The 10,539-nt window shown below is 49.0% G+C and overlaps 2 protein-coding genes across 2 annotated transcripts; one reads left to right on the forward strand and one right to left on the reverse strand.

Moving 5' to 3' along the window:
- Positions 1–716: 716 nt before the first annotated feature.
- On the reverse strand, positions 717–1,563 carry LOC125357524 (putative KHDC1-like protein). The gene is made up of 3 exons (XM_048354502.1): positions 1,458–1,563; positions 1,125–1,307; positions 717–829 (listed from the first exon to the last, which is right to left on the reverse strand). Exons 1-3 carry the CDS (start codon positions 1,561–1,563, stop codon positions 717–719), a joined length of 402 nt encoding a protein of 133 aa, XP_048210459.1.
- An 8,035-nt stretch (positions 1,564–9,598) lies between these two features.
- On the forward strand, positions 9,599–9,813 carry LOC125357634 (protein BRAWNIN-like). Its single transcript, XM_048354584.1, has one exon. The coding sequence runs from the start codon at positions 9,599–9,601 to the stop codon at positions 9,800–9,802; it is 204 nt and encodes a 67-aa protein (XP_048210541.1). The 3' UTR covers positions 9,803–9,813.
- The last annotated feature ends 726 nt before the right edge of the window (positions 9,814–10,539 follow it).

A 10,539-nucleotide genomic window follows, 5' to 3' on the forward strand; every position in this document is an offset into this window, starting at 1 on the left:
CTCTACCTCCTGAGCCATACTTCCCTTTCAAGCTTTGTGCTGGCTCATTAGAGATAAGAGTCTCCCAAATATTCCTGCATGGGCTGCCTTCATACACCAACCTAAGAAGCTAGGATTAGAGGCCTCATCCACCACGCATACTTCTTAGTTATTTTTATTCCAGTTGGTAGGTAGAGAGTCACTGTGTCTAGTTGAACAGGAGGCTTGGAGATGGCCGGTAAAGTGACATTTTTGCCAGGATTTCCCCGTTTGGGGAGCACACTGATTCCGGAGACAAGAGCACAACATGATTCACGACTGCAAACGGAAACATGTATAAACAATCTGGAAATGTGAAAATCTGAGGTCTCTTGAAAGAGACTGTGTTTGTTAGACGTTGGGAGGGATTGTGGGGGAAATGAGTGCACTGGAGAAGCTTGTGAGAAACAAAGAGGGGGAGAGGGAGTGAACTCGAGGCAATGCAGATTGCACCACGGGTGTTTCTGGATCTCCTTCACCAGCAGAATACACACTTTAGAAGACGCCTCTCACCTATGTGCCTAGACTTCCCGGGGGAGACAACACAGCCAAAACTGTCACCCTCCACCACTGTCTGTGCCATGTCTTCACTGAGCTGTCCAGAGCAGGCTGGTCCTTCAGGGACAAAGAACTACACAAAGCCCACGGAAGCCCAAGGCAAGCAAGCACTTGGCTGGAGGAAGCCTGAGGAAAGTGAATCACTTGTCCTGGTAGCCTTTCACCACCAAGGAGTCCAGCTGCACACGGGCGCAGGCGGCCAAGTCTTCTTTGGTTAGTGGCTGGCTCCGGACACTTTGCAGCATCTGGTAGCCTGGGCAGGGAGAAGAATGGTCAGAGTCCAGGAGCCCAGACAGGAAGCCTGTGGGGATGGAAGGAATGAAGGGAGGGGTAGGAGATATTCCATCCCATCCTATGGGTCCCCATTCGGATGCCCCCTCCCCACTTTCTCTCTCAATGACTTGATTCCAAATATGGTTAACCCTGGGCCTCTGCCCTCCAGGGGGCTTGGGAACATGTGATTCTCAGGTTCCTGAGCAGTCCAAGTCTTTAAGATGCCATGCATGAGCAGCAAGGCTTTGACTGCAAACTAGGTCATCGACGCTTACCTCGAGCTCGATAGTGAAAGTCCTTGTGCTCCAAAAGCCATATCATGCCCATCAGCCATTGCCTGGCCCTTGGGGGCCCCACCACGGTGACTCGAGTGTGGCCTGTGACGGTGAACCAGGGCTCCAGCTGAATGAGGGTGTGGCTGTGCTCCTCCATGCAGCAAAGATATCTATCCTCCTGCCCTAGGAACAGAAGAGGACAGGAAGAACAGGAAAACCCCAACAGAACTGGGGGTCAGGTGCCCCGATGGTGGGGGCCTAGTATGGATCAAAGAGGGAGCACAGGGAGAGATGGATAGGGTGAAGACAACAGATGGCACTGGGGTCACCTACCGAAAATCTCCTCCTCCTGCTCCTCTTCCAGGTAGAAAACCAACGGAGCACTGAAATTTTCAGGCTCGGTCCACCATGCTCCCATGCTGAGAGAGCACGTGTCCATGTTGTCCTCTACCCCGGCTTTACTCAGCACGGAGCAAGTCCAAGTAGCTGGGTGTAGAGATGAAGAAGATCCCGAGCTCTGTGTTTTGTATTCTCCCTCAGATAATCCACTCGTCTCCACCCTAGACCCACCCTAGAGAGGCTGAACTAGCCCTCAAGTCCTTCAGAGATAATTCACACAGTCACTGATAATTCAATCTTAGATTCCTCTGCTCTGGATTCAAACCTTTCTGATAAACTAGATAACACAACCCAGGGTTCTGAGGCCTAGAAATGCAAACTTGTCATCACTGTGATTTCACAAAAGATGTACTGAGCATGACCTTGGGTCTTGTGCTGGAAGAGAACTGATTCCAGAATGGCCCTAGGAGTTGATTTTTCTTTCCTAGCTACTCTGGATAGGGAGCAAGGAGAGTGGAGAATGGAGGGAGCTGGGGCACAATTATCCTGAAACTATCTCAAAGTAAGAGTTAATAAAAGCAAAGCGTTTCGGGTGTGGTACAGTACTAGTGCTGCGAAGTTTCAGTATTGACAGCAGATAGGATAGGATAGGATAGGATAGGATAGGATAGGAGAGGATAGGATAGGATAGGATAGGGGAAGAAGGGGAGAAGAGAAGACAGAACAGGACAAGACAATGGGACTGGAAAAGATGGGGGAACAAGGAAGAGGATAGCAAGGACAGGAGAGAAAGGAAAGGGAATATTGCTTCACTGATGGCATTTGCTTCTTTACTTGAAGGTTTGTGCTTGCGGTCTCCTTCCATGGATTATTTGTTTCTCTACCTAACTGGAGAAATCTCAGTTCATGGTTTACAAGCAGAGTCCTTTCAATTTAGACCCAAATAGCTTCTCTTCTGCAGTAGACAGTGGTCTCCTGAAAGCGTAATTCCTCAGGTCCTACCCATGTGGAGGGTAATACAGATATTTTCAGGCTATTGAAAGCTGAATTATGAAGAATATCCTGGATTTATTTTTTGAATCTATGTTTTCTCTTTCTTTCTAGTTCTTCTAATTATTCACTGAAGACAGTGAGGAATTTGATGGGTTTTCTAAGGACATTCTCCCCTTAATCTTCAACCAGTAGAGGGAGCCCAGGAACTTATGAAATGGTCTGAACTTTTAGCCAGGAGGTGCTGGTGAGATGAGGCAGCCAGAGCAGAGCAGATGGCATAAGGCTGTTACCTTGTGTTCATTCACTGCAGTCACAGGCAAACACACCACTGCAATGACACCGATTTCCTAAGCACCCAGGCTGGAACAGGGAGTTGCCCAACTCTAACTCGGGCATGCAAGCCACAGCTCTGCCGGTGTGCCCAGATTCCTGGGTGAGCTGATGATCTCCTAGTTCTCTGGAGCCTTTTGAAGTGACCATTTGTCACGTATTGGGGCTGGAACTCAGGGCTGTGCATTCAGCTTTTGTGCTCAAGGCCGGCCCTCTACCACTTGAGGGACACTTCCACTGTGGCTGGTTCACTGGAGAGAAGAGTCTCAGACGTTCCAGCCTGAGCTGGCTTCATGTGGAGATGTAAGCTAGGATTCCAGGTGTCAGCCCCCAGCAACCGGGTTGTCTATTATATTTATACAAGTTGGTACAAACAGTCACTGTATCCCATTGACTGGGAGACTTGAACATAGCAGTTAAAGGTATGCAAAGTTATGCAAGATAATGAGAGCACATCATACTAGGAACAATCACTTTATAAAGGAGACTTAAACACTCTCAGTACTTACTTGAGCAAATATAATAAGAAGTATATATAATGGGAAATAGAGTACATGAACAAACAAGAATGTAAATGAAAGCAATGTTGAATTTTTGTTTTTCTGCAAACAGAGCCAATGCATTCTTCTCAAGTTTTTAAGGAAGACTAAAACCCTGATCACATATAAGCTTTCAAGTGATTCTCAGTGAATTTCACATGAGGGCAATTCTGTCTTCCATCTCTGACTAGAGAGAGCAAATAGGAAGTTAACAATACAAAATAAGAACAAAAAATGGCAAATGGTTCAGAAATATCAAGTCATCTGAATCTACTCAAAGATGTAATTCACACTAGATTTGGAAATCATCATATAAGAATTCATATATAGGGACATAAACATGAACACAGTGACTAAAGTGTGGTATACACAGAGGAGGTTTCTAATGGATTAACTTCTTAGAAGAAGTAACCTATAGTATAGCAAAGTGAATACAAGGATGCAGATACACGTGCTGTTAGGAAGGAGAGAGGAAGAGATTAATGGGGAGAAAATACACTGCAGTCACTCAATAGAGTGAGTGCTGTCAATGGAGATATATATACATATATATATGTACATACATAGTTATATAGATATGCATTTATGTATGTGAAAATGGAGACAGATCTGGAACAAGAACGCTGTGGAGTTTCAGAGGCCCATTTCTCTTTTCTTGTGTCAGTCAAACCCCCATTATGATGAGATGCCTTCCAGTGACTGACACATGAAAGGAGACATTACTGCAGATGATCACCTGTGAGCACTCTATATCTCTATATCTCTCTATATATTCATTTTACAGATGTGTGTGTACATATATACAATATACAGAAGCGCAGGGGGACTGTGTGGGGTCCACTGGAGGAAGAGTAAGCTTAGGAAGAGGACCCCAGGAAGTGACCTCATCCTTGACAGAAGACCAAAGAGAACTTGGAACCCAGGTCTCCAGGCAGCCACATTCCAGACACAAATCGCAAAGGTGCCTGGAGGTAGCCAGAAAAGAGCCATGTTTTCCTGTTGTTGGCGAGTTTCCACTGGCTCTGAGTCCAGGAGACCCTGCAGGGAGCGCCTGGTGGACACCTGCAGACACTGGACCAACCCACGCCCCAGACCCCACGCCCAAGCTGGACCCAGAAGAACCTTCTGGCACTTCCTCTGGAGAGGCCGGCAGGTGGCATCTGGCAGCCCAGAGCAGGATGGCAGGGATGGGGACACTGCGGTGACTCCTGCAAGCCAACCCCAGTTGCCAAGTGCGGGGTGCGCTCGGTGCACAGTGCCCACGAAACTGAAGATCAAAGAGCCAGAACAATCGGGTCGGCTCCTAGACGAGGACTTGTCCTCTGCAACCTTGACAGGCTCTGCTGAACTTGAATCAAGACAGGAGGACCAGGACTCAGCTGTACAGCCAGGAAGCTGTCCTTGTCCTCTGCAACCAACGCAGGCTCTGCTGCAACGGAGTCACATGAAGAAGACCCAGGATTCAGCAAAGATGACTGCCAGCTCTCCTCATCCTCAGCAACCAAGACAGGCTCTCCCATACCTGAATCCGATGATGAACACACAGAACACAGCAGTGCTGACTGCGAGCTGTCCTCTTCCTCAGCAACCGAGACAGGCTCTCCCATACCTGAATCCCATGATGAACACCCTGAACACAGCACTGCTGCCAGTGAGCTGTCCTCGTCCTCTGCAACCGAGACAGGCTCTCCCATACCTGACTCACATGAAGAACACCCAGGAATCAGCAATGATGATTGCCAGCTGTCCTCATCCTCAGCAACTGAGACAGGCTCTCCCATACCTGAATCCGATGACGAACACCCTGGACACAGCAGTGGTGACTGCGAGCTGAATTCGTCCTCTGCAACCGGGACAGGATCGCCCATACCTGACTCAAATGAGGAAGAGCCAGAAATCAGCAATGATGACTGTGAGCTGTCCTCCTCCTCTGCAAGTGGGACAGGATCTCCTGTCACTGACTCAGGACATGATGAACTCGGACTCAGGTTTTCTGACTGGGAGCTGTCTGTGTCCTCTGCAACCGGGACAGGCTCTCCAGCCCTTCAGTCTGAGGACGAAGAAGCTCGACTCGGCTTTGCCGACTGCGAGCTGTCCAGCAGTTCTACCCTGGACTGCTTCCCATCAGAGGAGGAAGGGGAGGAACGAGCACAAGACACAGTGCTGTGGCATCAGGAGCTGTCTCTGAGCAATGCTTGTGCCGAAAACCCCCTTCCTCCAGTGGCGGATGTGTGAAGAGCAAGGCCACACCATTCAGCTCCACGATGCCCCTGACACTTAGGACAAATGGACTCCAACCTGTGCCTGTCTTCTCTGCGCCAGAGATCCCACAGGCTCTGCATATCTTTTCTGATATGGACCCACCTTTAGGTGGAGAGGGCAACTTAGCTGCAGCACATGCACCCCAGTGTGCTTCCACTAACACTGCGGGCACAATTTGGTTTGTGGACTCAGGAAGTCCAGAGCTCCACTGAGCGCCAGCTCAAACACTTAGAGAAATCCTTTCCCTCCCTTGAAAGACATCCGCTTTTGTCTTTATTTCACCTTCGTGTTATGTACCTTTCAATATATTTTAATAAATAGTTATTGTTATTCCTTTCAGGTACATCATTCAAGGCACTAACTCAGTGCCCGATTTGAGAACCATGAGCTCCACCAGCTGACTCCGCAGAGCCCGTGGTCCTGAGGGGAGGAGGCTCACAGCGCCCTAGAGGAAGTGGGGGGAAGGCCCTGGTGTGCAGGGAGCAGGTTAAGGTCAGCGCAGTGGCCAAGTGTACAGCCTTGTGTGGGTACAGCTGTGTCTGAGGCAGGGCCAAGAATATTTGAGGGACATAGACTCTGTGGGTAGTAACACATTTACAGTAGACAGCTGTTACCAGCTGTGCATCTGCGCGATGGAACCTCATCCTAACCCAGGGTTGGGAGAGGGCAAAAAACAAAACAAAACAAAACAAAACAAAATACAGTGCTGCGTGGATCGCTTGTCTGCCATGAGCCAAGGCTGTGTGCAGGCAAAGGGGAAGGGGCATTGAGGACCGAGGGGGCGGTGCCAGCTCTTCCCCGGGACATTGGGTTTCTGGCGGCTGAGTTGAGAGACTTCAGAGGTGGCCATCACTTTGGGCTGTGTGAACTCAGCCGCCCGGTGACCATGGGGAGGCAGCCGGGAGTCATGAGGGGCACAGTGGAGGGCTGTCCAGAGCAGAGGCTGCTCAGTGTGCAGGGAGACCGTTTCTGAGGCCCAGGGGCCAGCTGTGGGGTTCCTGGGGCTGAGGTAGCAGCGGCTGAGTCTCAGGTCAATCACAGGTGCTGCACTGCAGTGTTAGGAGCACAGCGCTCTTTCTCCTCCCTGGCCACCCTGTCAGCCAGGCCCACAGCCAGCCCCACTCCTGCTTTCCAGCGTGAGGAGGCCCTGCTGTCCCCAGTGCAGCCGGGAGGGAGGAGGGGCGCTAACAGTGTGGCCAAGATGCTGGGCCTGACTCTGACCTGAACATGTGTCCTTTAGGGCACTGCCCTTGGATTTAGGCTGAGCGGTGGGTGGAAGCAGGCACATTTATTTAGCATCCTGCTCCAATCAGTTGGCTTCCTAGAGACCTGTATTATCACTACCTATGCCTGACTTCCAAATCCTGACTCTATTTTTATAGACTAGGTATTTTATCCACGTGGATCAGGCTCAATTCAAAGGACAGCAGAGATGTGGAACAGCAGAAGCAGCAGGGGAGTGAAAGGAGGGCCTGCTGGACTGCCTCTCCTCCTTCACTGCCCCATAAACTAGAACTAGATATGCTCGTGGAACCAGACAGATGTTACCTTCATCCATCTGCTTCCTGCAGCATTGGTTGTCATCAGGGTGGTGCAGATGTGCCCCAGCCAACACTTAGCCTTTGCAGGGTTTTACTGTTTTTACTTACACCAGTAGATAAAGCATATACATGTTCCTGCAACCCATCGGACATTTGCGAATTTCATTGCATCACAGTGAAACATAAAGGGACATACAGCTAGGTATCATTTTTTCAAATTGTTGGGAACCATGAATTGTTGGGATGTATTGAAGTCATGACAGAATGGGATACAAATTCTAGAATCTCCACAAGGCAAATGTCACTTCTGCAGAAGTGTGTGCACTTGACCAGAGTCGGGTAAGCGAGACCTGGCACAGGCAGGTTTTACCCCTCACATTGCTGCCCCTCCTTCTGCTTTCATCAGATCTTAGGGTCACAGTCTTTTGACACTGCCTAGTCCCAAATGGGATCTCTATCCAGTGTGGCCTGCTTACCATTTTCAGAAGGGCCAAGACTAACTTCATCTACTTGTCCTCATTCTGCCCACAGATGTTGAATTCATGATGTCCTGTGAGCCAGGCCCTGTGTGGAGTCAGACCAGAGCTCTGGGTATGTCTCCTGAGGGCTTCGTGGCTCCCATCTGATCATTTTGTTTCCAGGCCTTCACTGGCACTCTCAGATTTCAAGAATCATTTGCTTCAAAGAGTTGCTTCAAAGGGAAAATACCACTTTTTTTTTTTTTTTTGGCTAGTCCTGGGCCTTGGACTCAGGGCCTGAGCACTGTCCCTGGCTTCTTTTTGCTCAAGGCTAGCACTTTGCCACTTGAGCCACAGCGCCACTCCTGGCTGTATATGTGGTGCTGGGGAATTGAACCCAGGGCCTCATGTATAGGAGGCAAGCACTCTTGCCACTAGGCCATATCCCCAGCGCGGAAAATACCTCTTTGATTCCTCATTTGCCTTCAGTCCCATTGTCCACTTTGCTTGTCAACTCGTAAGAGAGAAACTCAGAGAAGTTGCGAGATTTTTAAGTGCTGGGCAGGGGCTAGCTGGGAAAAGGGCCTAGAGATGAACTGACAGCTGACACAGGTTTGAGAAGTGACACAGGATCAGCCAAAAGGCAAAGAAGCTGGAGGGGAGACCAGAGTCAAAGAACAGCTACTGTCCCCCTATTCGAGTCACCTGCGTGGGCACTCTGGGTTGGCACAGAAGGACTTGAGGGCATGAATGGGTTCTCCTGGGTTGTGCAGCCTAAAATCATTAGGCACTGTGTTTCCATTTTCTCCTAAGCATGGGCATTGTTTCAATACCCCGTCCAAAGCCATATGCCTGGGGCTTCAACCTATAATCCTGGCAACTCAGAAGGCTGAGGTCTGAGGATTCGGGTTTCATGAGCCCAAGCAGACAAACCTGGGAAACTCTAATTTCCAATGGCCTACAAAAGGCAAGATCAACATGAGGCTCCCATGGTAGGGACCCAATCATGAGCAAATCAGCCGTGAAAATTCAAGCACAAGTACCAAACAATCCAACACACAAACTAAGCCCCTCTGTGACCTGTAGGCAGGACTCATGCTTAGAACAAAACCATGTTTCTGACCTACAAGCCACTGGCGTAATAGTGAGTTTTGTCCATGCCTATCATATGCATGGATGCTTGGACTCATGAGGCAAGAGCCACAGGATGGAGGCCCCAGACACACCAAAAGTCCAGACATCCTTAGACTGGTTGTTGGAGGCGCAGTGTCCTGGAGTCAACCTCACATTAGATATCAGCATTATTGTCAGCGTGAGGAGCTGCTTCTTAGGGTTCAGGATGGAATCTGTGTCCTCAACATGCAAATCGCACGACCAATATCAACGGTCAACTTGAAAATCAGAAAGACTTGTTTTGGTTGACAACTCTGGAGGTTTCAGTTCAGGTCTGATTTTCCTGTGGATATAGCTCTATGGTTTACAGCCACAGAGAACATCCTGCTGGGATAATGAAGAGCAGGTAGGTCATCAAAACAACAACACAATCCTCCTCCCTGGCTGGGAATGTGGCTTAGCGGTAGAGTGCTTGCCCAACATGCATGAAGCCCTGGGTTCAATTCCTCAGCACCACATAAATATAAAGGGGGGGGGAATGTTACTGTTACTCAAGTGGTAGAGTACTAGCCTTGTAGAAAGGAAGCCCCAGTGCTCAGGCCCTGAGAATAAGCCCCAGGACTGTCAAAAAAAACCCCAAAAAACAAGGGGGCCGGGGTGGCGGGGAGATGGCCTGCGGTTCTGCACGTGGAGCGCCCCTCCCTGACCGATCAAGGCCCTAAGGTTTCATTTGTCCCCTGCCAACTCTCCGTCCTCTCAGTGACCTCGTGTCCTGGCCGAGAAGACAGGCCTCCGTGCGTGGGGGTAGGAGAGCACCCCGAGCCCCTATAGCTGTGGGGCGGATCGTGGGCCTAGAACCTTCTAACACTGCCCCTTTTCCCTCCTGCCAGCCTTCCACCATGCCTGCGGGCATGTCCTGGCCTAGTTATCTGAAAATGGCAGTGGCCAGCCTCCTGGCCATGTGTGCCAGTGCCCAAGTGGTGCACAGTTACTACCGGCCCGACCTGACAAGACCTGAAAGTCCACCAAAGCCTGGAGAACTCAAAACAGAGCTCTTGGGACTAAAAGAGAGACAACACAAACCTCAGGTCGCAGAGCAATAAAAACTGTGGAACCCAATGATGCCAAAAATTTGTGAATGGAAGTCTTAAATATGTACTAAACATGACTTATTGTGTCAAACTACTTGTGGCTAAGCACCTAATGCTATGCTAATAGTGAATTGGTGCTTTGTCTATATTCACTGATTAGGTGAACTTTTCATTATGGTTTGACCAAAACGCCAAATTGCCTATGCTCAGCCTTTTGCATGTGGACTGGAAGATGGCTAGTCTTGTATATCATGTAAGAGAGAGCATTTGCCATGTTTCCTTCCATTTTGGTTCTGGATTTTCTGTGAATTAGCTTGAGTATTATGGCAGATGGGAACTACAAACTTAAACATAGTTTAAAAAAAAGTGTGTATGGGACCTAAGTTAATATTTCCCTAAATATTGGAAGTACTTGTATTGAACTTCATTAAGTCAAATGTTCTCTTGGAGATGTGTCTAGAATATCATAACACTGTGAGGTGATCTGCTAAAAATGCTACAAAATTTGAGAAACTGTAGATTTGAGAAACCAAGTTCAAATTGGTATTGACTTTTTAAATAAATGATACACACACACACACACACACACACACACACACACACACATACATGTCAGGGCACTGGTGGCTCAGGACACTGAGATCTGAGGATCACAGTTCAAAGCCAGCCCAGGCAGGCAGGAAAGTTCCTGAAACTCTTACCTCCAATTAACCACCAAAACAGTGGAAATGGAGGTGTGGCTCAAGTGG

This window comes from Perognathus longimembris, chromosome 9 (assembly GCF_023159225.1).
Source record: "Perognathus longimembris pacificus isolate PPM17 chromosome 9, ASM2315922v1, whole genome shotgun sequence".
Taxonomy (NCBI): domain Eukaryota; kingdom Metazoa; phylum Chordata; class Mammalia; order Rodentia; family Heteromyidae; genus Perognathus; species Perognathus longimembris.

What these genes read in the sequence shown, in the direction of transcription:
- LOC125357634 (XM_048354584.1), top strand. Translation starts at nt 9,599, where the DNA reads ATGCCTGCGGGCATGTCCTGGCCTAGTTATCTGAAAATGGCAGTGGCC.
- LOC125357524 (XM_048354502.1), bottom strand. Translation starts at nt 1,563, where the DNA reads ATGGACACGTGCTCTCTCAGCATGGGAGCATGGTGGACCGAGCCTGAA. An exon ending in GCAGGAGGAGGAGATTTTCG is followed by an intron (nt 1,308 to 1,457) that starts GTAGGTGACCCC and finishes TTCTGTTCCTAG; the next exon opens with GGCAGGAGGATAGATATCTT. An exon ending in CTTTCACTATCGAGCTCGAG is followed by an intron (nt 830 to 1,124) that starts GTAAGCGTCGAT and finishes CTCCCTGCCCAG; the next exon opens with GCTACCAGATGCTGCAAAGT.